The 26,800-nt window shown below is 47.0% G+C and overlaps 1 protein-coding gene across 19 annotated transcripts in view; it reads right to left on the reverse strand.

The window, feature by feature from the left end:
- The window catches only part of TANC1 (tetratricopeptide repeat, ankyrin repeat and coiled-coil containing 1), a 230,094-nt gene that overhangs the window by 24,742 nt on the left and 178,552 nt on the right, over positions 1 to 26,800 (reverse strand). For all 19 annotated transcript variants that reach the window (XM_073883696.1, XM_073883708.1, XM_073883759.1 and 16 more), the window contains 8 exons: positions 24,795 to 25,026; positions 23,458 to 23,624; positions 21,099 to 21,706; positions 14,944 to 15,052; positions 13,833 to 13,955; positions 7,588 to 7,824; positions 5,315 to 5,500; positions 2,671 to 2,749 (listed from right to left, as the gene is read on the reverse strand). In XM_073883696.1, coding sequence (XP_073739797.1) covers positions 2,671 to 2,749; positions 5,315 to 5,500; positions 7,588 to 7,824; positions 13,833 to 13,955; positions 14,944 to 15,052; positions 21,099 to 21,706; positions 23,458 to 23,624; positions 24,795 to 25,026 — 1,741 coding nt within the window. The remainder of the gene's footprint in view (positions 1 to 2,670; positions 2,750 to 5,314; positions 5,501 to 7,587; positions 7,825 to 13,832; positions 13,956 to 14,943; positions 15,053 to 21,098; positions 21,707 to 23,457; positions 23,625 to 24,794; positions 25,027 to 26,800) is intronic.

The following is a 26,800-nucleotide window of genomic DNA, read 5'->3' on the forward strand; positions in this document are numbered from 1 at the left end:
CGGAGGGCAGGTGTGAAAGAGCTACCAGACTCCAGAGCAGGTTTTCAGGGTCTGGACTCAACATCATCCAGACATGAGAAGCAAATGGGCCCAGATGTGGGTGAAAGGGAAACTTACATACATGAAGCTCTCTGTTCTTAAAACCAGTAGACGTCCTGTAAGTTTTCTAAAAGCTGTAGGTTTGTGGCAATAAACCCCCAAATTAAACAGTTGCTATTTTAGATGAATGTCTTTAAAATCTATTATACTTTCAACCTAAGATAGGAACCATCCCCTTCTGTGATGACATCTGGTAACTCCAGGTCATCAGTAGGGAGACGCCCAGGGTACAGAAAGCACATGGCTGTCCCTACTTCCACCCACCCCACAGGGACTGGCCTACGTGACCAGGGAACCTCCACAGGGATGCTGTTCCCTGGGCTCCCGCCTTTCCGGCTGTCAGCGGTCATCACGGACAACCTGCGGCTTCTAATCAGCAACATGAAAACGACACTTCTGCAATATAAAGGAGATACACAAGGCCTCTCCCGGCAAAAAAGTGGGGTAGGATTTTGTGCACAGATTTAGCTCCCCCACTTCTGGAATGTGGCCATGAGCACAGAGAAGTGCAGGCAGCTGCCATCTGCAAACAGGGCAGCATCGCTGCACAGAGAAAGGATGGGAAGGTGAGCCAAACACAGACCAAGGAGACCCTGCCCGGTTACCGCATCAGCAGGTATTTTAAAGCCAAGCTGGCCATCGGTAAACATATACTGAGCAGATCCGTATTAACTTCTACAAAGGTTCAAAAAGAAATACCGAACTGCTTTATCCATATGCTTCCAGGTATTCTGTCATCTTCCCACAACCCTCACAGGACCGCTTGCGGGATCCCACCCTCAAGCTGTGGCTGGAGACCGACAAGCTCCATTCTAGAGTGCTTGAGACACAAAGCACCACTGACCACACTCAGGAATAAGGACCAAACAAAACCACAAAGCAAAACAACTGCTTTTACTTCCAAGGTCCCCAGCAAACAGAAACAGTGCTCACAGTGGGGCAGTCCTCACAGGGATTCCGACCTTCTGGCTCAGCACAAAGCCAAGTCATGCGCTGACCTGGCGGGTGCCTCACTGCTACGTACAACACAGTGTGGATGTGGAGAGACACTTCGCTTTTGCTAAATTACAGAGCAGCCTAAATGGGTAGAGGAAAGGCTCCAAGGAATCAAGGACACTATTTAAATCTATAACGTTTAGCCCAAGCATAATCAAACCCCATCTGGGTCCTGCCTTCTCCCTGGACCCAGGGCCCACACCACCTCCTCCCGAGGTACCACAGACTAGCTTTGTAAGCCACGCCCGTGGCAGCAGCCCCAGAGAGAGGGCACCGGGAGGCTCAGAAGTGCAGACCTGTACTCCCTGCTGGGCAACTGAAGCTCTTCCCGAGTGTGAGTTAGCTGATCAACGCTACACACTAGCATTTGACTAGTTAAGAAATAACTCAGAAGCATTTGGAAATACTTCTGTGCAGGTAGAAACTGAACTCAGACATAGGCATACCTTGTTATAGGGTACTGACTTTACTGCACTTCACAGATAGTGTTTTTTACAAATTGAAAGTCTGTGGCAACCTTTCAATTCCAATAGCAGTTGCTTACTCCGTGTCTTTGTGTCACGTTTTGGTAATTCTTGCAATATTTAAACTTTTTCATTACTATATTTGTTATGGTGATCTCTGATCAGTGATTATGACTCATTGGAAGCTTAGATGACAGTTTTTATTTTTTTACAAAAATTTTTTAATTGAGGTATGTATATTTTTTAAAGACGTAATGCTACTACCCACTTAGCAGGCTAACAGTATAGTGTGAACATTTATATGGACTGGGAGACCCAAAAATTCATTTGACTCACTTTATTGTGTTATTTGCTTTATTGTGGTGGTCTGGAGCTGAACCTGTAATATCTCCAAGGTATGCCACAAAACACAGCCTAGAAATGCATTTTTAACACTCTTGGTTACACCTATTCAATAGCAACTCATCACCTGAAGTCTTGTCTTTTGAATCCCAAAACAGTCAAGTGGAAAATTTCAAAGTAGCATTATCTGTATTAGTCTGACAAGTAACCAACTCAGATCTTCATTACAATGTACTCACCTCAGGCTTCCCTCCCACACTGCTGTTAAACATGCATACCCCACAACAGTGAAAAGGGATTTGGTAGCTTGTAGTCAGGATTTTAAGTGTGCCCCCACCCCGAGGCTGGAGTCCTGCTCTCATTCTGCAAGGCTGGCTGCAGCCTTCCTTGCCCAGTACCTTTGATTTATCTGAATACGAGGCTGGAAGTTCCCACCCTGCTCAGACTGCATCGTTCACAGGAAGATCAGGTTGGTTCAGATACGGAAGACTCCACCAAGCAGAAAACTACCATCTTATTTCGGTATTTCTAGCTGAGATTCATCAGATGTTGCAGGAACTGCCAGTCTAATTCAAAATGATTTTATTTGCTTCGAGAAAAGTTTTTACTACTCATTTGGGAAGTTTTAAAAACTCTACACTTCAAATGCCTTGTGATAAAATAATAGGACTACGTGCATCCCAAGTCATTTTTAAAACAATTTGGTCAAAATGGGAGCTAAACCATCAAGAAAGCCAGCCCAGACCACAAGCAGGGGAACCATAATTACCTGTTTCTCCCCACAGCGCATCAGTGCCATTGACGTCTATTTCGTGTTCCTTCTCCAGTCCCAGCAAGCACTGGACCACCTGTCAGAAGTGGCAAGGTGACTTAATGAGTTCTCAGAGCCATATGTGCTTATTATATCCCATGTATCAAAGGAGAGAGGGTGTTGTTTTTGTAACCATGATTATCTCATGCTGTACAAGGAGAAAAAATATAATGAAAACTGTTTTCAAGCATAATTCATATGCTATTCACATTTTCACTTTGAGAAGAATTAAAAAAAAAAAAAAACCTCAGTGAATTTCAGCAACATTGTTCAGGATGACTAGGTACTCAGAATTCTAATGAATTCCAACATGACCCAAATATGCCAGCCTAATCAACAAAGGACACAGGAGATCATACAAAGTACAGTTTCTGCATAAATCGCCAGGAAATGGTGAATCCGTTTTTTTCACAAAGACAGGAAACAAAGCAAGATATACCTTTTCAATAAAATAAAATAAATAGTATCGTCCAGATGATTTTTCTACTGACAGTATTCTTCTCCTTTTCCCTAGTTCTTTTCCCTTCTCCCTTATCAAACAGCACTTTGGATCACAAGTATGGACGTAGGAGTGCTGGCTCGTGGAGAAATGGCAGCATGTGAGCCCCAAGCCAGTGTTCACCCTGAGCAATAGCACCAGGAGGAGATCATCACGAGGCCCTTTTTCCCTTCTCCCAATCCACACCCTTTGTGGTAGGCTGCATCATGGCCTCAAATATGTCCACATCCTCATCCTGGAAACCTGTGAATATTACCTTATAGGACAAGAGGGAATCTGCAGATGTGATTAGGAATCTTGACATGAGATGATTATCCTGAATTATCCAGGTGTACCTCTCACATACACCTGACATAATCACACTCCTCAAAAGAGGGACGGGAGGAACCAAGGTCAGAGGAAGGACTTGGGATGAGAGAAGCATAAGTTAGAGTGACACACTTTGAATACAGAGGAAGGGGCCACTATCTAAGGAATACATGGCTTCTAGAAGCTCTAAAAAAGCAAGGAAATGTTCTCCTCTAGATCCTCCAGAAGGAACACCGGCTTTCTGACAGCTGAATTTCAGCCTTCAGACCTCCAGAACTGTAAGAGAACAGGTGTGTGTTATTTGAAGCCACTGCAGTTTGCGGTCACTTGTCCCAACAGCCTTAGCAAAGGAATACACCCTTCAAGTCTTCTGGTGAAGGAGCCCTGCCCTCTTCCAGGAGACAGATTAGGGCCCCAGGGAGGCTGCTTCTGCACAGCCTTTCTCCCAGCCAATTCTGAAACAAGTTGAATGTAACAGGAGTTGAGATAAAGGTCACATCTATACGTGGCATTCACTGTCCTCCCTATGATGATTTTTCACACTCTGTGTTCCCACACAGATTTAGGGAGCACTTTAAACAAGGAAAAACCATCTCCATTTGCAGATCTATTTAACATGCTCTCTGTGCATCTACATATATGGCTATTTAAAAAACACATTTACAGTTTTATTTTAAAGGAATAATACACCCATCACATAGTAACATTTAACATACTGCTATGAAACATGTATTTTTGAAATGAAATCACTACTTTTTCCAAAACTAAAACATATAGGTAAGTTGGCTGGCATTGTTTCATATTGTTGTAAATCTTTTTTACATGTCTTAAGAGAAGACAGCTGTATTCTCTTATATTTCTGCACTTGTTGCAATATATTGTGCTGGCTTAAGTACACTGTCCACATGTACTTTTAATGTTTTAAATGCCACAATTAAGCCAGCTTTCAGTGCATATTCATGCATGCACGTGTGCACATGGGTGTGTGTGTACATGTCCGTGTGTCTGCCTTTGTGTCTTAAATGCCAAAAAGTCAGCCAGCCACCTGGCTTTGCACCCAAATTCACTATAAATCATTGTGGGTTAGAATTCCACCAAATACTGGCAACTCTAATTGCTTGAAAGTAATACAGAGTGAGAAACAGGTGGAAGAGAACAGGTAAAATGTTATTAAGTCCCCAGACCCATGGGTCAGGAGATGACAATTAAATCCTCAAACTGAGAAATACCAACACGTACCAAAAATAAGTGCTCTATTTAACTACTACGTGAAGCTTTCCTTCAGTGCAGGAACCGTGAATGACAAGCATTCTTACAAGCTACCAGAACTTTCAAGTCCTATTTTTAAAAATGCTTCAAATACTCACTAACAATTTTAGAATTAGCATTCCACGTGATTATTTTTAAAAGATCACAAGGACAGAATGAATCAAAGAGAAAAAAGCGGAAGACAGCCGGGCTGGAGGGTAAACGTACAACAGAGGAGGAACTGGGACACTGCCAAAAAGGCACAGAGAAAGCATATCAGAAGGGCCGCCCCCCCGCCCCCCCCACAGTGCGTGAGTGCGTATGTGCACCGAGACCCTGGACTCTGTTCTCTCCCGGGAAGGGTGGGACGCCAGCAGAAGGTCTGTACACGTGATCAAACCAACTGCCATTTCTTGAAATCCTGATTTTCTTTCATTCCTTATGTGCATCACAGGCTAGCAACTAAGATGACCAGAAAAAGCACCTGACCCACACTGGGGTGAGGCTTAGAGTTTCCCATGAAGGACCTTGTAGCATGGGACTTACCGAGCTATGGCCCATGCTGGCGGCCGCCGTCAGCGCCTGCTGCAGGGCTTGGCTCTTCCTCAGTGCGCCCGGCTGGGGAGGGCCTGCCGACCACTCACAGTTCAGCAGGTACCGGAGAATGTCGCCGTGGCCCCTCAGTGCGCTGTGCACCAGCGCGCACTGGCCTTTCTTATCCAAGTGGTCCACCTGGGGGGCAGGAGAAGGTCACGGTTTAGTATCACCTCACCTCAGAGAAAAGGAGAAAACGGGTGCACCCCAAATGAAGTGCACGAACCACATCCCACTGCAGATGCTTGTGGGGTTCATTCGCATTCCAATGCAACTTTCTCTGGAGCAGTGAATCTCCATTTGAATGATTTCCTAGTAGTGAATGGACTCCAGGCCAGAGGGACCCTTTGTAGATCTAGCAATCCCAGGGCACCTTCAATTCCCGTTTCTTCAGCAAATGACTTAGAGCTCCAACTTCTCTGGGAGACGTGGGAGGCACAGACCAAAACCTCAGCCAAAGCCGTAGGCTTCCCAATGCTGGTTGCATGAGTGAAACACTCTAAATCTGCTGTAACAAGCTGGGATTTGGGGAAATAAAGCAGTTTAGCCACTGAACCAGGAGAGCCAGCAAAAGGCAGGGATCTAGAAGAATCTACCTATGAACAGGGAAAAGCAGGAAAGGACCCTGAGGGCTATGTAACTGGGGAAGGAGGCCATGTACAGTCAGGTGAGCTAGGACATGTTAGCCTGTAAAGTGGGGCCTCAAAGCCTGGAAGGCCAGCTCGCCACATGGCTAGTGTCTTAAGTGTGGCTTACCTCCTAAAGGTCCAAGAGGCAGCAGACAATGTGTCATTCCCTGTCTAATCCCAGAAATACTGGACTGGTAGAGGAGCTCAGGGTCCACCCTCACTGCCTTCCAGATTCTGGGGACACTCTGCACCCCCACCCAAAAGCTCTGCAGGAGCCACCTGCATGACACTCAGCCTCCTCCCACAGCGCTTTCAGCTATGATGGGAGGGGGCTGGCCAGCCTTGGAATAAAGAAGCCACAATTTAAGATGTACACATGAAGGCATGGAGATGTGCACAAAGGCACCCACTGGGAAGGCTTAACTGCAACACTGTCCTTCGGTGAGCTAAAGTTCATTCGTCCGAAGTGTTGTATTTTTGAGGGAAAAAACAAAAAGGCTCCCATAGTTACTATAAGCCTAATTAATGTCTTTGTTGAAACTTTAATATCCTAATTAACCATAAAAACAAACACCAGTGATTTATTTCCATTGCACATCCCCTCTCTCCCAACAAAATGCTTATAGTAAACCTAAACAGAGTTTACTGTGAGCTTGGCACTGTTCTCATTTAATCTCTTAACATTAATGGTCCTAGAGTAACTTGTTTATTAATAACACAGTTATATTTATTTAATGCTCGCACAGCAGCCTTGTGGTAGGTACTGTTGTCAGACTCATTTTACAGATGAGAAGCTTGAGGCACGCAGGCTCCACAGTGTGCCCCATATCCTAGCTGGCAGGTGGAGAAATGAGGATTCTGGGCTATTCAGCTCCTGTGTCATGCACTCAAGCATGCTCAAGCACGTGGCTTCTAAGACCCATAGGACTCAATTTATTGTTTAAAAAAAGAGACACGAGGGACACCTGGGTGGCTCAGTAGGTGAAGCGTCCACCTTCGGCTCAAGTCATGACCCCAGGGTCCTGGGATAGAGCCCCGTGTCAGGCTCCCTGCTCCGTGGGGAGCCTGCTTCTCCCTCTCCTTCGGAGCCCCCCCCCCCCGCTCATGCTTCTCTCTCTGACAAATAAAATCTTTAAAAAAAAAAAAAAATTGAGAGAGACATGCAATGAAATAGGATAGGCAGAAGAGAGGAAAAAAAATCAAACATCTAAAATCTTTTCAACCGATCCAGTGCTGTGTTAAAATGTATGATTGAGCTCTAGGTCACCATTTCCAGGCTTTTGAAAGGATGACCCCCCGATCATGCTGCCAGTGGCCAGGGGTGTCCTTGGTATTCTGCCTCCCCTTGGGCAGTATGAAGCAGAGTTAAGAGCCGATGAGCAACACACAGGACCCTCTCTCTTCCCTAGGCTGCGCAGCTGAGCACCACCATCGGGCACTGCCTGACACAGGCAGCTCACCCTTTCTTTTTGGGTGGCAATTTCTATTTGTTGCAATTCGACAAAGTAGAGAGGCTGGCCCAGCTGACGATAATTCTAGCAGGGCTCCGAAGACACTCCCCCCGCCGCCACCCACTGGCGAATGCCACTGGCTTACCCTGGCCCCCTTCTTGGCCAGCAGACACACCAGCTTCATATGGCCGGCAGCTGCAGCATAGCAGAGGGCGGTCATGCCGTTCTCAGACATTCCCTCCAGGCAGGCGCCAAATTCCAGAAGCAGAGTGACCACTTCCTCGTGGCCGAGGTGGGACTGGACGCACAGGATCGGAGCATTATTTAACACTTCCGTCCTGTAGTTCACGTTGGCCCCTCCCAAAATCAGGAGCCGGCTCACCTGTTGAATAACGTCCCGCAACAAGATTAATTTCGCACGTAAACGTCAGTCACAACAGCGTTTGGGGAGAGGGGCAGCTTCCTTACTTTAATCCGGGGTTCTCAAGCTAGAGTGCACAACAGTATGACCCGGGAATGCACTGACCATGCACTTTCTTGACGGTGGAAATCTAAAGTGGTAGCTGCTCTGGAAAACTGTGCGGAGTTTCCTCCAGATGTAGCAATCCCCCTTCCGGGAACATATCCAATGGAAGGGAAATCAGGCTCTCAAAGAGATAGCTGCGCGCCCGAGGTCACGGCAGCACCAGTCACAGTAGCCAAGAGACGGAAACTAACTAAAATGTCTGCGGACTCATGAATGGAGAAAGAGGTGGATGGAGTATTATCCAGCCTTTAAAAGGAAGGCAGTCCTATCACATGCTACACCATGGATGAACCTGGAGGACATGATGCTAAGTAAAAGACAAGCCAGCCACAAAAAGACAAACAGTGTATGACCCCTTACATGGGCTACCTAGAGAAGTCAAATCCAGAGAGACAGAAGTAGAATGGTGGTTACCAGGGGGTGAGGGGAGGGGGAAAGGAGTTGTTTAATGAGCGCAGTGTTTTAGTTTTATGTGATGAAAAAGTTCTGGAGATCTATTACACAATAATAGGACTACACTTAACACTACTGAAGTCTGCACTTAAAAATAGTTACGGGGGCGCCTGGGTGGCTCAGTTGGTTAAGCGACTGCCTTCGGCTCAGGTCATGATCCTGGAGTCCCGGGATCGAGTCCCACATCGGGCTCCCTGCTCGGCAGGGAGTCTGCTTCTCCTTCTGACCCTCTTCCCTCTCGTGCTCTCTGTCTCCCATTCTCTCTCTCTCAAATAAATAAATAAATAAAATCTTTAAAAAAAAAATAGTTACGATGCTAAATTTTATTAATTTTTTTAACCAAAATTAAAAATAAAAAAACCACAAAAACTTTTATTTAAAAAAGACACTTAAAACGCACATCCTCAGGACCCACCCCCAGATTTCTGATTCAGTAGGTCTGGAGGAGGGCCTGAGACTGTGCATTTTTAATGAGTTCCCAGATGATATGGATGCTCTTAGTCGGCAGACCACATTTTGAAAAATCACTGTTTAAATAAAAACAGAATATTCACTTTTCTGGCAATTAAATAATCATCACAGTATTAAATAATTAACAGTGACCTAGTAAAGCCAAAAGTAAAGGTAAATACTCTTTTCTTTACAAAGAAGCATCCCTGAAAGTAAAAGCAGAACATGTTAAAATGTTCATGTGCCTCTGGGATTGTCAGCAGCACAAGACTCCCAGAAAATAACCCGCTTTTTCTAATTACTACATCCACCACCCACTAAACTTGCTTTGTGACTTTCAGAAAATTACCCAATCTCTCTTGCTTCAGGTGCCTCCTAAGACAACAACAGTATGCCATCCCATTCTACCCAATAGGTACTCTGCTAACAATGTTGGAAGGTGTACTTTTAGTACTTCCTTGCTGGATTCCTTACAAGACTTGATCTGGAAGGTATGTGCTTGGAGGCAGAGCTTTCCTAAAGATATCTGTCATAAACTCATACTTCATCTGCTTCTTGGGAAAAACATTTCCTTCGTTGGTGTAATGCTGCTGGTATTTTTACCACTTAACTGCCAATTGGTTTGTGGCTCTTCCCCTAGCCCACAGTTCTTAACCCCGCTGCACACGGAAACCCCCTGGGAGCTTCAAAGTTTCCAATGCTGGAGGTCCACCCTTGGAGATTCTGACTTGGCCTTGGTACCAAGAGCTCCCAAGGGAATCTAGTTGGCATCTGGGACTGTAAACACACCAGGTGATAAATAAATGCAGCTGCAAAACAAAGGCTTGCTCAGAGCCAGGCACCCTTGCAGCTGTGTGATTTGGGGCATGCTACCAACTGCCCCCAGCCTTAGTGTCCTCATCTGAAAAATGGACAGAAGAGTTCCACTTCTTTGAGCTGTTGTGAAGATTAGAAATGAACATGCCTCACACACATACAGCTCTTGGCACAGCCCTCAGCATCCTGAAAGCACTAAATAGGAATTGCTACTGTCTGTCACCTTCTGCAGACTCTTTAGAAGGGCCAAGACCGCAGGTCCCTGACCCCTGGAAGGCACAGAAGGGAGCCTGCCAGGTGCCTGGCACCCCAGAGGTCTACCTATCCCCAACCCCCTCCCCACCACCACTGTCACTAGCACAGAGTATCAGGGAGACCTCCTGCTTATTTGAGGGGAGATGTGAGCACCTCCTGTAACAGCCACCAAAAGGCACATCCAGAAGTTCTCAGGTGCCTACAGCTGAGTCGCAGTTCCCTGAAAGTAAGCAAAATTAATAAAAAGAGCTCACTTGACCATTGTTAAAAAGAAAACCACCAGCCCAAAATGGCGTTACTTGGGCCATGCCAAATGACCAAACCAGGACTTAATACCTAACCTGGTTGCAGTTTCAACCTCCTCCAGAAACATAAGTCTTAACCTGTCAATCTGGAATTTTCTGATCAGCACCAATGAGGTAATCTGTCACATGGGCCTTCTCTACCAGCCATAGGAAGATGAGATAATCTGCATGAGACCCCCCTGCCCTTTCCCCTAAGGGAAGCTGACCTTGTCTGGAACAATCATTTCTTTACTTTTGCTTATAACTTTCTTCCCCCACTCTCCATCCTATAAAAACCTTCCATTTTGTACAACTCCTTTGGGTGCCCCTCTACTTGCGAGGTGGGATGCTGCCCTACTCATGAGTCTCTTAATAAAGGCAATTAGATCTTCAAATTTACTTTGGTTGAATTTTGTTTTTTTTTAATATCACACAGTAGATGCCAAATGTTCTTCCAAAAGTGGTAACATGTTGATGAGGTTTCTGATCACTATGAGACAGGCTCTTTTGTTCCTCCAATCTGACAGGTGAGAAAACAAGAGGCTCAGAGGGGAAAGGCACAGATCAGCTCTGGGCACAACGCTAATTACTGTCGTGGTCTAACGGCTGTAGCAGTTCTAGCTAAGATTACTCTGCATTCAAGGAAGGTGTTTCATGGTTCATCCTATACATTTATTCCTAACTACATGGAAATTTCTTGATCCTCGCTGCCACATAAGCTCTCCCTGGATAACATTTGGAAATGGCAGTATTATCTATAAATGTCTGGTTTAATGAATCCAAGAAAATAAAAAAAGGGGCCTGAAGGAGACAGGCAAAGCACTGAGATCATGAAAAACCAGCAGCAGCACTGGAGTCCCAGTTTTCCAAGTACCCCACAGGTTCACACCAACACAACCGCTTTAAATGTGTTCTGCCCAATTGTCATGCAGAATATGACCCGATCCTTTCCATCAAAGGAAGTCAGGCCAAAGTCCATGCCTAATTCCTGTCTCCTCTCCTCTCCTCTGCCTTCCGCTGGAAGAATCACAGCCTCAGTTCTCCCAGTTCACAGCCTTGGGAAGCTCATGGCTGGCTGCCACTCTGATGGGACTGTGTGAGGAAAAGAACCGGCTGGGCGGGAGCCTAGAGGCACTGGCAGCCAGGACCCCAGTGGGCCGGCGTGACCCCAGCCTGCAAGGGGAGACTACACTGTTAGAAATCACTGGCATGCCAGGAAAATTAAAATTCATCTACCAAGTAATCATTCTGGAGCAAGTCACTTTAATTTACTAAAGTGGCAAACTGCAATTATTGCTCAAAATGACATTCATTCCTGTATGACAACATTTAATACTCTCTAAAAAAAGTTCCTTAATTGCATGCATAATTTTAAATTACTGTAATTTGTTCAAGATTCTGTGAAAACCCCCTTTTTTTCCTTGAAACATAAAAGAAACAGAAGGATAATAGAAAGTCTTAAAATTCTATAACCAAGTTATAGAATTCTGGGCATCGTGTAGATGTAGGTGACACTGGAGTTCCCTAAAACAAAGATAAATAACTCTTAAAATTGCGAGGATGTTGAAAAGGAAAGTCTATGATCTCAGGAGGGTCAAGCTCATTACATTCTTACGCTGTACCTTTTAATTTACTGTCTTAAGAACTCGTACTCAACAGGGTATGACACTTCCCATTTACTTTTCTCCACATTAAAAGAGTAACTTTTGTGCCCATAATTCATTCAAGTAGTGGAAACACATATTGCCATTTTAATTATTTTTCTTCCTCATCATTACAGAATTTTACTAATTATGGAGAAGCCAAAAGATACACTTTTAGCTAAGAGGAAAGATGAAACGACGTTATCACAGTAACCTCTCATTTCTATAAAATCTAAGTAAAACAAAAATTCTTAATATGACTTTCTTCACTATGTGAAATCTAAACTCAGCCCTGTCCTCCACCTTTCTTTTAGAGTAACTCCATCCAGAAAGGAAGAGCTCCCTGTGATCAGTAGGAGCTAGTTCTCCTTAACTACAAACACCGGCATCCCGATCCATCCGGCTTGTACGTTCCTTATGGGTTCAGCCAGGGACACAGCATTCACACCTATGTCTGTTAAATGAGGGAGTGGGGCAGAGCACAGGGTTCTTGTGAGGGGCTCTCTAGGGGTGCTTTGCTGTCAGGTGCCCAGCCAAGAGGGGAGTCCGGCTGAAATCCAAGGTGCCCTGGGCTCATCAAGCCTGGAACCCTGACAGTGGGCTGAGGCTGCCTGAATGAGGCAGTGCTTATCTTCGCAAAGCCCCGGTGTGCATCCATCCAGGAGCAGTGGCCTTTTTCTACCTAACACCAGGGCACTGCATGGGGCATCAGGGCTCCAGGGGAGCTGCCCCAGACTTGGAGCACTGCCCCATCCTTCCTAACACCTGGGCACTTCTCCATGGTCTGCTCATTCTACCCTCTCCCAACCACCAGGAAGGCAGAAGAGGAAGCAAGGGGGTAGAACTCTATCTACCAGGGAAGTGTTCTGCAAGATCCACACTCACAGACACACAGCTAAGGTGCAGGTGCTGAGAGTAGGGTTTGCAGACAAGGGGGGCGGAAAGAGGCAGGAGTCCCCCAGGAGTGTCCCCAGGGCACCCTTCCCAGGTGGGTCTGATGAACTGGAGGGAGGTAAAGGGAAGGGGGATGCCCAGAAACCTCCAGGGCTTCTCATGTCCTTCCCCACATGACCACTTACTTACTTAGACTGGCCCTTCATGCTACTGAGAAGGTAACAGGCAGGAGGTGTTGGAAGGGGAGGACCTGGCTCCTTGAGAAACTGCCTCAGGGGTTCTGCACGCAGCAAGGCATGTCAGGACCTGGGGCTGAAAGGCCTGGAGTCTAGCTGACATGTCCAGTGGAAGACATTTATGATCTTTTTACTTTGCACTGGACAAGATGGTTGTAAGCTGCTGTAATGTAAACCAGTCATTCCCACACTCTTCGGGAGTTGGCCCTTCTTTGTTGCCTTAACAGACACTTGGCCCTCATGTGTTTTAGATTCTCAGACTGGGTTAAAGGAGGAAGGAAAATCTACTCTAAAAAGCAAAGAATAGTCACGTGACAGCCGTGATCAAGAGTGAGGACGCCTCCCAGCCCAGCAGCGGGCCAACCCCTGCTACACGTCCCATGGTCACGGACACACGTGTACATGCCACTTCTAGAACAGTTTGTCTCTGTGTACCCATCGCTTTGTTGTCGCTCATCAATGCTTAATTTCCTATGAACCATAAAGAGTCCAGATTAGAAACCCAGGACACTTTAAAAATCCATTTTCCCTGGAAATCTCCCTTTAACCTTTGGTTTCCTTTGTGAATTGCTTCCTCAGTACATCCGCTCTGAAACTGTCACCACGTGCTCACACAGCAGCCCACATTTTCCTGCCCAAGCAAAAGCTAAACTTCTAGAAGAGAACCAGTCATAGGGCACTCAAGCCTGTGTGATTTGTATCAGGGGGAAAAAGCATCATTAGCAGCTCCGGCAGCTCCTCTGGCCACTGCCCAGGGCAGGGAAAGGCGGGACGGCTGGAGGGATGGCTGGGGGCACTGGGGGCTCTGGCTCTCCATGCAGAGCGTCGCTCACCTTCACGTTGGGAGTGTAGAGGTTCCTGAGAGAGGCGAGGGCAGCAGACAGCCCCTCGGTGCTGTACCCGATCCACAGGGCTTGGAGGTGGCTCGAAGAGATTCCCGTCTTCTTACTGAGGCCCTGGAAGCAATCAGAGACAAATGCGTGTCCATGTCTCCTGTCCCAGCCGTGTCAGGCTGCAATGGGGTACGCCTGGGAGGGTGCAGCTGGGCACTAACACAGGGCAGATTTGTGGCACAAGGACACCAGGACCTAGGAGTCTGACTTCCCTCCCTAAAACTGAGAGTCAAGGAATACGCCTGCCCTTGCTACATACACTACATCGAAGGAGAAACTTTTTTTTTTTTTTAAATATTTTATTTATGTATTTGACAGAGAGAGACACAGTGAGAGAGCGAACACAAGCAGGGGGAGCGGGAGAGGGAGAGGCAGGCTTCCCGCTGAGCAGGGAGCCCGATGTGGGGCCCGATCCCAGGACCCTGGGATCATGAGAACGACTGAGCCACCCAGGCGCCCCGAGAAAGTTTCTTTTTATAGAAGTTCTCCAATCCTTTCATAAAGGAAGGATAAAAATTGGAATATTACCATCTGTAACCCTTCATGAAGAGTCCAGGCAGAGATCAGTAGTTACTGGTAACATTGCACTAAGAGAAGCAAGCACAAATTCTGCACCTCCTGATGCCAGAAACCCCCGACAGACTTAGAGTTTAAACTGACACTCTGCCCATCCCCCAAAAAAGCAACAATCAAACCTGAACCTGATTAAGCCTCTAGATATAACTACCAAATGATAGGAAATCCAGAGGAAAAAGAACCTGTTAAACTAGACCATGAGAAATAGGGACGCAACTGGAAAATCCAAGGAGTGCGAAACCCCACGGGTCATGTAGCTCGGGCTCTTCAACAACTAAATACCCAAGAAACAAAAGGGAATGAATGAAGTGGAATCTTTAGGTGAAAAGGAACTTTTTAAAAGAGACTCAAAGGGGGAAAAAACAAGTGGGGCTCATGGAAAGCTCTGTGAGGGTTGATAAAGCTGTTGAAAATCTCCAAAACCAAAACCCATCAAAATGACGATGAGACTCTTCCTGGCAGCGGTGTGTCTCACCTTAAAAATGTGTGCCTTCAGTATGTGATGGCCAAGCTCCATGGTCTGCTGGCGGTTCAGCTTACCCTCTTGTCGAGAGAACATGAAGGCCAGGAGAGCGTGCCCATTCCTAGGACAAGAAACACAAAGGCTGGGAACAAAGACCCCGTCCCACGAACTGTAGGCTCTCAGGTGTGAACATCTCCACACAACTCTGAACTGTTCTCCTGGTGCTTCAGCATCGCCACACAAAATAGGTGAAAAGTTGCCTCTTTAAAAAGATGGCCAATGCTGTTTATTCTTCCCATCATTTTAGGGCTTTCTCTGGATTCCCCTATCTCCGTGGAGTGACCCAGAAAGAAGTTCTAGGACCGGGGGGCAGGTCTTTATTTTTGGAACCACCCACTCTCTGTCCCTCATCCATCAGCCATCACCTTGTTTACTTAGGTCCCTCATAAAAATGTAAATGCCATTAGGTTAAGGGTCTTGTCTAAGGCACACTGATAGTCACAAAGCCGAGTAAATGCCCACCCCTTAGCAACCATTCACACATGTATTTCTTGGATGGACGGATGTACAGATGGAGCAGAACCACCACTGGATCAGGAATGCAGGCCTCCCTCAGCATAATCACCACTGGGAGTAGACCTGGCCAAAGGAGGAGACCTGACAATGAGAAGGAGAGAAAAATCGAGCCAGGCAGGCAACAGCTCATGATAGAAACACCTAGAGTTCTTGCCTTGGAAGGAACACAGATCCTTGTCAGGGCGCGGGGATGTGAGGAGAAAGCTAAGAAGCTCAAGCGGACTTGCTAGGTCTGGGCACGTGGTGGACATCCAGCTAACACTACCAACGAATCCCCCACCAAACCTCTCACGAAGGAGCCATCCTACCCAGTACGCTCTCCCCATCTGCAAGATGCATTGTCTGCTTCCTGTAGGCTCTAGGCGTCTGTCTGAGCCCATCTGTTTGGGAAAGATGCTAAGGGTTGCTTACTCCAACAGCAGTGACTTCTGTACAATACGAATTATTCTCATTTCTATCGACCTGACAACCCAGGTGCTGTTTTTTTTTTTTTCGGGGGGCGGCGGGGAGATGAGCAGGTAGTTGTGGAAAAAAGTATAAAGGTTAAGAAAAAAAATGCATTCTCCCAAATGTTCTCTGATACTTGCTAATCTAGATGATTAAAAGCATGCATCATTTAAATATTGTTTTATGCAGCTGCGTGCCTGTTTTTCAGATAGGTTACAAACCATGTTAGAGATGAGGAGACCACGGCAGGAGACCAAGAGATTGCTTTTTATCCTATAGGGGAAGGCATGACTTACAACTATGCTGACACTGAGTGTCCTGTCTGCTGGTCTCGTAAGGGACTAGAGCTCCTCCACGAGCACACACCCACCTCCCAGACTTCAAGCTTGGGTTTTCCCTCTCAGATGAGACCCTCCCATGTTCCCACCCCTCCTGCTCTTTGCCACCTTCCGGTGCTCCAGGCCCCGTGCCCTCCCTAGTCCCTAGCCACAGGCAGGTCCCAGAGCTCATCCTGGCCCCATCTCCCAGCCACTGGTTAAGCTATCCTCAGTCTCCCAGTCTGCTGAGCTCAGTGGCCATGCCAACTATGTCCACCACAAAGACACGTGAAGCTAAGTACCACGGCTACCCCTTATGGGGAAATTACCACGCACGCTTCAATGTCTGGATCAAAGGCTCCTACTCATCCCAGCTAAGCACACAGCTGCTCGCATGAGGAGACAATCCACCGTGTAATCACTAGATACCTGCGTTCCTCTACATCTCATTTACCTTTTCTTCCCTCCCTCCTGGTCTCCAGATCATGTGCCCCTTCTAAATCTATCTGCACTCATAAGTCTCTTCATTCTCCAAAGCTTCTATATATCAAGCTTTCACTATATACCAGATGCAGAAACTTAACTGAATTATTTCATTAATCTGCACAACCCTGTGAACAACTAAGTATAATTCCCAGTCTGTTTACATGAGGAAACAAAGGCCGGTATGGATTAAGTGATTTGCCCAAAAGATCAAACAGCTGGTAAACAACAGGGTAGAAATCTGAACCACAGTCTACCCAATGCAAGTGCCTATGCTCTTAATCAGCGCACCATGATTTCTCATTCATTCACACCCACTTCCTAACTAGCACCATGCTGGATACAGAGGATTCCCCGGGGAACAATGTGAGGCGCTTCCCTGGAGGCGCTCTCAGCAAACAGGGGAGACACACTGTAAACAAGATTCGGTGAAACGGCACTGTGAACATCCTCAGGCACTGTGAACATCCTCAACGGGAACACAGAGGAGGCAAGGTGCCTGTACTCCCTGCCCCCACCCGCTCACACTTCCAACGTCTCCTTCTTTATGGATTACGTTTCCCCACATTAACTTAACACTGTTTCCAACATCTGCATCTCCTGTGTTAAAAACAAAACCCTCCCCCACCCCACAAACAATCCTCAGCAATCACGACCATCAGTGGCTCTGAGAGACATTAAGACATCGTGTGCCTGCTGATCCTCTCCACCCTTCTACTTCCCATCCCAGGATGTTGGCTCTCTCCTCTTCTGCCCCTCACTGCCTGATGGAAGGAATCTCTAAGGATGGAGGACCCTCCTCCCACACTAGGAAGCCAACGGCTCCCTCTTCGTCTTCATCTTCCTTTAGCTCTCAGCAGCTCCAACACCCCCGACCTCCTTCCCGGAATCCTGCTCCATGCCCCAGAAGTCAGGAGCTCCCTTTCCTCACCAGGCCCCTCCACCACTTCTCCCATCAATGATGCCACATCTTCAGCTTCCCCAGGCTTCAGACTCCCCCGTTCACTCCACCAGTGGAAGCTGTCCACTGGTTGGCGGTGGGGGGGGGGTGGGGGTCGGGTCTGCTGACCCCACGAGCTCAAGCTGCATGAAGCAAAACCTGCTCTACACCTCCTGTTTTTCTTACCCTTCCTAAGAGCAGTGCCACTCCTGGTTTCTGAGGTTTACCACCTTGACATCCCCTACAGCACCTCCTTCTCCTTGACTCTGTTCTTAAGGCCAAGCTGTGCCCACCCATCTCATGTCAGCAGGGCCAGCCCTACCCTGCTGCATCCCCAAGCCAGGGCCACCAAGTCCCCGCTGCCTGTTACACAGGTCCCCACGCTCCACAGCCTCCGCACTCCTGCCCACGTAGGCGATCTGCGTTCTAAACCTGCTCAACTGTGGCTTCTCCAGAGATGATGGATTCAAGTCCACTCTCCCTAGCATATGCTTCTGTTAACTCCTCCAATCCCTGACAAAAACTCTAGCCAAACTAGACTTCTTGTTGCCAGAACACAACCTGCTTATTCTGATGTGATGCCTTGGACAGCCCCTCCTGTCTGCAATAGCCTCATTCCACATACTGACATCCTATCCATTCATTCCTCAAGTCCATGACATGTAGAAAAGAGAACAGACAGGAGGCTGTTCAAGATTTTAAAACTCCTCGTGCAACCCTAATGAAGTGACAGATCTGGGAAATGATCATCAGTGGCTCTAAGACATTGTTGGCATGCTGATGGAGGCCAACTTACCACCTATTAAGTATCCTTGCAAAAACTATTTTAAGATAAAATCTGATCAAGCCTCCAGATTTAAAAACCAATTTCAGGAAATAGAAGTGATAAACACATTAAATACCATTAGGATGAAATCACCAAAATTCAGATTATGGGAAACCATATATTTTATTTATTTATTTTTTAAGAGAGAGAGAGAGAGAGAGAGAGAGAGAGAGCGTGAGGAGGGGGCTGGGTACAGAGGGAGAGAGAGACTCTTAAGTAAGCTCCATGCCCAGCACAGAGCCCAACACAGGGCTCAGGGCTCAATCTCATGACCCTGAGGATCATGACCTGAGTCGAAATCAAGAGCCGGATGCTTAACCGAATGTAACACCCAGGTGCCCCTTCATCGTTCTTTTCAAGAAATGTAAGGATAAAGCAAAAAGAAATCTATAGATTAAAAGAGACACTATAAAATGCATTTCATAGATCTTATCCAGTCCTGATTCAAACATACTAGAAAAATATGAGGGAAGTGGAGAAATTTGAGCACAGCCAAATGTGTGATAATACTGATGAATTAGTATTAATATTTTAGGTGTGGCAATAGTGTTGTGGTTAAGTATGAAAATGTCTTTCTGGGGCACCTGGGTGGCTCAGTCTTAAGCGTCTGCCTTCGGCTCAGGTCATGGTCCCAGGGTCCTGGGATCGAGCCCTGCATCGGGCTCCCTGCTCAGCGGGGAGCCTGCTTCTCCCTCTCCCCTTGCTCCTCCCCTCTGCTCATGCTCTCTCTGTGTCAAATAAATAAATAAAATCTTTTTTTTTTTTAATGTCTTTTTGAGGTCCATAATCCATTACTTAGGAGTAAAATGTCATGGTGTCTACAACTTGTATCAGCAAAAAATGACATAATGAAATGTGAATGATGCTTAAGTCTAGGTGATGTGACTGAAGATTCTAAGCTAAAAAAAAAAAAAGGCAGTTTGGGAATTTTAATACAGAAAAGTTGGAGAATGTTTAAAATGAACAAAAAGAGACAGAAATAAAAAGTAAAATGTCATTGTCTCTGGGTTCAAGAACTATAGAGGTCTTGGGTAAATGCTGATGTACACAATCCCAAGAAGTAGCAACTCCTTGCCCCTTGCACCCTAGGTGTCTCTCCTGCCCTGGGTCAGTCCCCATGCCTGCGTACTGGACCACATCAGCACTCGGGAGCCGCCCGTCACTGTGCAGTCGGCTCTGCCCTCGGCTGCATACTGTCAGTGCTGCCTACCCCCCAAACCAGAGCCATGCTTTACGGTGACTCCAGTCCAACTACGTCTGCCTCTAACCCCAGTAACAAATCCACACGCCCTTCTCCAATCTTTCAAACTTGTTTCTATGTTTATACAAACTCCACTACAGCCTATCTTCCTAGAAAATGATCTGACTTGGCTAAATATGTCAAATATAAAATGGCACACATTTCCACCTAGTTATTACAGTCTGGCTAAATAGCCTGGAAGTGACAAGTTTATTGCCTCAAACCAGACTCAAAAGAACAAATTTTTAGCCCAGGGTTACCTAAGAAAACAATGCTACCCACAACATGAAACACCAGCCAGACCCCTATTAGGTCAATGTTAAGTCAGTCTTCGTGGGGAGGAAGGTGGTGTGCGGCTCACTAATGCTTTTTTTACCTCTTCCTTCCTGGACCCCAGCATCAGGTCAAATGCCCCGTGCAGCTCACGGGCGATAGTCCAGCCGCTTGCTGGGCCTGTTACAGTCGGAGACAATTCTGACTCACAAACAGCAGAAGTTCCACAAGACAACAGTGATGCGGGCCGGGGCCAGGCAGAAGTGGTGGGGCAAGAACCCACCCTTACTGAAATGAAAGTGTCTGTGCCCTCAAACTCCCTGACCCCTCAAGGACAAGGCCACACGAGGGGCAGGCGCTCCCCTGGGCAATGAGGAGAACTGCATCCTGGCCTGGCCCTGCTGCAAATCCTCCATGGAACCTTCGACTCCCCAGACGCAGCTGCCCCAGCACCATGTCGTAAACAGGGCATCCGAGGCCGGAACCTGAATCCTGCCGAGCTCAAATCCCAGTCTGTTACACTACACTGAACCACAAATGCAAAATGAGGCAGCCCATGTGATCTCTGTGCTCCTCCGAGGGCCAGCAGACACATCTGATCCCTGGGACAAGATGCTGCCTGCCCAAGAGGTGGCAAGGAGGGGTGCTGCAGGTGCAAGATAGTCCACAGACTGCAGGTGAAGAGAGCGAGCTGAGAGCAGCCCCTGGAGAAGCCCACTGTCCCCCCGAGCATGCAGCACACTTTCCCACATGTGATTCCCATAAAGGGCCCCAAGGTCTAGAAGAGAATGGGCAGCAAAGAAAGGTCACCAGGTGTGCCTCGCCTCTCTCTCACCAAAGGTACTGAGGAATCCCAAGATTCTAGCAATTAAAGGAAGGAAGCTTTTGTATAGTAGCAGGATCTTCCATCGCCCTCCTGAATTATTCATCCTGTGTTGCCTTTCCATTAGAAGAGGTGAACTGTTGGAGGGGGAAGGGGGAGAAAGGTGAACCGTGTTTGGAATCCCTTCCCCAATCGCACATTCGACTCCCTGCAAAGCGCTGACAGCAAGCGGCCTGCCGTACCTGGGCTCACACAGGAAGGCTGTGTTCTCACCATCTGCTCTCCAAACAAGCCACTCCCTGAAGGATGGGTGGCAGAACATGCGGGTTTTGTCTCGCCTCTTAATGAGGAAGCAGGAGAGCGCCTCCATCCTCTGCTGGAAGTCCTCCCATCCCTGCTCCCCTTGTATCTGGCCCGCATTAATAGCCTGGAAGATCTGCTCGTCGGTCATGGGGTGGAGGGACGCAAGGGCCACGTTCAAAATCGGGAGTGCTCTCTCGAATGCAGACTGGGTCATGAACTTCATGTTGCACTGCAGCAGATAGAGCTCGGACAGAGACACGGGCACCACCTTGTAGCTGGCACTTTTGATGACCAAGTGTCCCTTCTGGAAGAGGTCCAGGGTGAGTTTGAGGTACAGGTAGGAGCCGAGGCTCCGCAGCACCAGGTGGCTGCTCACTTTCCCGATCAGGGCAGCGTCGGCCTTGCCGTTCAGGGAGATGTTGCTGAGGATGTCCTCGCTGCTGTGGACCCTGTGCTGGACGTAGGCATGCAGGTCACCGTGAATGTCTTTGTTGTCCGGGAAGTCATCTAAGGAAAGCTTGACGAAGGGCAGTGTGCTGACGATTTCCTGCGGGGAAGGGGGAAAAGAAACCCCAAAACCCACGGTGTCACTCCACAGAGATTTCTTTTTTACATGAGCTGCATTTCAAACCAGATTCACTAACTTTTCTTTCAAGGAGGATTTTCATGGATTACAGGGACTCATTGTTTTGTATTAAAACATGTAATAGGATAAGTTGAAGATAAAAAGCTTATGTGAAAGAAATCCTGATGCGAGATCGTATCAGTAATGGCTTTCCCGAATGCCTCATCCGAAGCCTCAGAGCCGAGCGAGGCGCAAGGGTCCTGAGCAGACAGCGAGCTGGCCATACCAGCCAAGGGGAGGGAGATCCTGAAGTGACCTGATACCCATAATCCTTACATCGTGCAGAGGTTATACAACAAGGACAGACACAAACCAGCACTGTGTATCTAAGAACACGGCCAGACACCGAGATAAGAGGCATCCCTCACCATGCATCAGACACTGGGACTGCAGAACTGAGCCAGGAAATTGGAAACCGCCCCCACCCCTGCCAGGCTGTGCCCCGGCCCCAGCCTGCCCTGACAAAGCCGCCTACCTCAGACTTCAGTAGAGCCTACCGTCTTTTTTTCTTTTAACTGTTCTTTCAAAGTAAACTTTTAAATGGAAGTAGAACATACAAACCATAATTGCATGGTGTCATTAATTTTCAAAGTCAAACATACCTGTGTCACCAGCAGCTAGAAACAGAACATCACCAGCTCCCAGAAGCCCCACGTCCCCTCCCATCCCAACCCCATCCTAACAATCAGCACTATCCTGACACCTCACAGCAGAGACAAGCTTTTAGTTTTTTCTTTAAACTTCCCACTATCGTTTCTGAAGAATTTAGCTCCAGGTCCTCACTGAATGTAATAATTGCAGGGGTCAGGCTGAGTATAATCACTCCCATTTTACATGGACGCTAACGGACCTGTCAAAATGGACACGGCTAGTACAGAAAATATAGGACTCTGTTCCTTTGCTCTATCGATTGCCAAATTCTGCTTCCTGTGTGATAAATGACTGCAAAGGGTATGAATCAAATGGCCATAAAAACAAACATCAAGCTTGGCTGAGGCCTAATGCCACTTCTAATGAGAAAAGAAAGAACCCAAGTGCTATTTTTAAATAGACATCATCATAAAAGGGCAAAAATCAAAATCTAAGAGTAATGTCTTTACTAAAAAAGGACAGGGATAGAGGGAAGGAGTCAAAGGTTGTTAAGATATAATTTAGGGTTCAAATGAGGGGAAATATGGGGAAGAAAATTTTTAAAAAAACAACCAAAAAAACCCCACTTCATCTGGCTGCAAGTGGTAGCTCATGCTTAAGTTTTATGAAAAAATGGACCTTCTTTAAGCCTTAAAAATTTTTCCTTCCTTTCTTCATTGAAAAAAAAAACAAAAAACAAAAAACAAAGTCCCACTGCAACCCCACACAAATTAACTACCAGCAGGAATAACTTTAAACTCTAGTGGACAAACTGAGTTACATCCAGGGCCGACACTTGCGTTCTGGAAGTGCAGCGACAGTGCCATGCTGAGAGGAGACTTTCCTGACACCTTGATTCATGTGCCTTGGATGGTAAAAAGGTCCTAGTTTCACCCATTTGGAGCTCTTTGGACTAAATATTTCGAAGTCCTAATATGGTTTTCAATTCAGCAGCTAAATGCTTTATAACAGTTTACGTTGTTAATCACACCATAAAATTTGGGTATGGGGTCTTGAAAAGAGATTTGAGAATTCTTTCTTACCTGAAAATTCGCTCTTACAGTCACAATCAACTTCAGCCAGGCAGGAAATTTAGAAATAATTTTGGTAATAAATGAAGAAAGCGTATCTCCATAATCAGGCTTATGAAACTCAGCTTCATTTAAGCCATCTATCAAAATAATGTATTCTTCTTCAGGAATTTTCTGCTCTAAAGGATAAAATAATTTTTTAATTACAAAATTATACTTTTCTATAAAATGGCACCACCCAGTGTATTTTAATGCACACTTTAAAGTGTTAGGAAAAACTAAAAAGGTTGCATATCACAGAAGAAATGGTTTTCACAGAAGCATATTTTCTATTAAATTTATCATGAAAACCGGAGCACACAGCCAAGAGAAAAACAAATCTTACAGAACAGTTTTCAGAAACATATTGCATTACACACATTAGCAGGATCTCACCCATGTATATGATACAGTTAGCTCTTCATAAACTCCTGTCACTGGGAGGAGCTATGGCTAAGATAACTAGCATATACGGAGATTAACTCTGGAGAAGACTCTAGGTGCTCCCCCACAGAACTCTCTCAGTGAATTTCAGGGAATAAAAACTGACCCTCAAAGGCAAAGCATCTGGACCAAGGCACACAGCCAGCCAGTGGTGAGAACCTCTCTTTTATAGACTTCTAGAACAGGGCTCTTTCCCGCAAGCCTCAATCTAGTTTTCCATTTATTAGCACTAACTTTCTGCCCAAGAAAATGAGGCGAGATGATGACAGATCTGTTTCAATCCCCTTTTCTCTAGCAGAAGTGCTAATGCAGGCAGGTAAACTAGCTCCAAAGCTGAGGAACAAGGAGGAGAAAGGATAAATGCAACAACCCATAAGAGCATTAACTTCTCCTACCTTGCTGAATATTTCAAGGACCCCCCCCCAAAAAAATCAAATTAACACTTCTAGAAAAGCCTTTAGGTTCAACTCAACTGAGCAGAGGCCCTGAAAAAACATATGCTGGCAAGTCGTTCAATCGACCAACTTATCCCCCCTGCTAGGTAGGAATGAATATAAAACATGCAGGCAACAGTTTCCAGGGCATAAGTCCTCTAAATAACCTATGGTTACAAATTAGCTACTCTGGAAATATTCAACTGTAGAGTTAATTCTTTATTAGAGATGCTTCTTTTAAAACGACACCATTCAAGAAGCATGGAAGGACTTTGGGGAGATGGTTCTGGGGAAGAGAACGAGCTGTACACAGATTCACCCACATCCTCCCCAGGCGCCCACCCTCACTCCCATCCAAGTCATTTGGAGGACCATCCTGGGGGCTCCGTATTCCTAACGAGAGAGAGGGTGTGCACGGCTACTCAGAGGTACCATTTCTCAGGCTTGTGAGTGGTTCCAGCACTCCCCTCCTGAAGGCAGCCACCGGGTCCTGCACGCAGGACCTGAGGCTCAGCATGCTCTGTAGCTGGGGCTCCTTTATCAGTAGGTCCCTGTAGGCAGCGAGCTGATGGGACCGGCAGAGCAGAGCTGCGATGCTGTGCACAAACTCGGGCACCAGGCACGTGTATGTGTTATCGGCTTGACAGTAGTGGTAGGCCACGACCTATGCAAGAAGCACAGCCATCAGCATCACCTTCCCCTCTTCACATGCTCCCTCCACAATCCCAAACAGATGCAGTGTTCCCATCCACCACAGTCATGAAACAGGTCGCTTCTCTTCGCCAACACTGAGTCATTGTTTAGCTTAACTGATTCGGTTATTCTTTCATTCACACACTTTGCCAAGTTCTGGGCAGACTTTTAATTGCAGCCACAAATCCATCTTGGTTCTAAGATCAGTACAAGTTACTCTGTACAGAAACTAAATGAATAAAACTCATGCATAAAACCTAAAGCCTACCTTGGCTTAAAGCAATTCCAAATAATCCCAATGTACTCAACATCCAGAAGTGCCATAATCACCGCATTTCTGCTTTCACAAAGAGCAGCATCTCCTTGGGAAGCTCATCTGCTGCTCCCCCAAACCAGGTAACGCTGGTGGCTAGGGGAGTCGTGCTGAAAGTCACAGCTGGAGCTGGAGCTGGAGGGCCAGGCAGCCTGGCTCAAACCCTCAGCTCCCTCCCCACACACAACCCTGACACCGTGGAGAAATTCAACAGCAACACGGTTTGAAGGACTCAAATCAGAAATCACCATATGTCTGCCTGTTCTGTGAAGGGACACACAGGAGGAGATGGGTGCCTGCCCAGGTACCGAGGGGATGAGGAGCATTGCCTATGTTGGGACAGATGTCAAGTGGCAGCAGGCTGCTTGTGAGAGAGCCCAAGGAAAGTGCCAGATGCAGAAGGGTCTGGGAAGAAAAGTGCTGCAGATGTATGCAAACTCTGATACCTTCCCATGTGTGAATAAGAAGAGGAATGGGAGTATGAGCCAAGAAAGGTGAAAAAGGTAAAGATGTATGTGTGCAAAGTGCTCTGTGTTCTTCAGAAGGGTGTGAGCACCTGCTGTTTCCCTGAGCTCTACACACACCCGGGTCTGGGTCACAGAGGAGGGCAGCACCAAGGTTAAATGCGTGGCCAGGGTGACACAGACAATCAAGGGAAGTTCTGGGATTAAATTCCAGGTCTGCAGACTCTTAAAAACAAGAGGCAAGAGCAGATGTGGCCAATGTGGAATCGTCGCGTGACTCCTGTTTGAGATCGATTTATCATCAACACTCGGGGGAAGGCTGTTGGCTCTTCAGCTTTCCCCCAGACGGCTGAGCTGGAGCACGAAGACCCCCGGGGAGACGGCCCACACCACGTCCATCCAGCACTGTGTCTGACAAAAGAAGTCGGCCGACTCAACAGCGGGTCATGAGCTCCATCTGGAGCAGCAACAGCTTGTTTTCACTCCATACAGTGAATTTCATAGGCTGTAAGAACAGGCTTTTGCTTCAGGTTGTTTATGTGTGTGTACCAGGTCTCCCGTCTGACACGCATCTCTTACTGTGGGTCACAGAGTGGCTTGAAAAATCACCGTGGCAGGGTGGCTTTGAAGTCTACACTCCATCCCTCATCTCTGATCACCCAGTTTTGACCAGAGGATTGCCCCGAATCGGTGGCCAGGGCTGCCTACACCAGTGAGGAGCACTCTCACCTCAGAAGCAGAAGCAAAAAGCAAGGATCCGGGGCAAAAAAGCCTCCTTTTCCATCCCCTGCACCAAACTCACCCCCAGGTGTCATCCTCCCTAGACCCCCCTCACACTGGCCCCTCGTGGTCCCTAGCTCCGCCAACTCACACCGCTGCTGCCCAGGGAGACCCAAGCAGGGCACCAGGAGTGAGCGACGTAACTGCTCGAACGCAGAGGGCGGCTCATGAACTTGTGACGGATGCTA

This window comes from Callorhinus ursinus, unplaced genomic scaffold (genome assembly GCF_003265705.2).
Source record: "Callorhinus ursinus isolate GAN/ISIS: 27379988/994484 unplaced genomic scaffold, GSC_fseal_2.0 scaffold2, whole genome shotgun sequence".
NCBI classification, from domain to species: domain Eukaryota; kingdom Metazoa; phylum Chordata; class Mammalia; order Carnivora; family Otariidae; genus Callorhinus; species Callorhinus ursinus.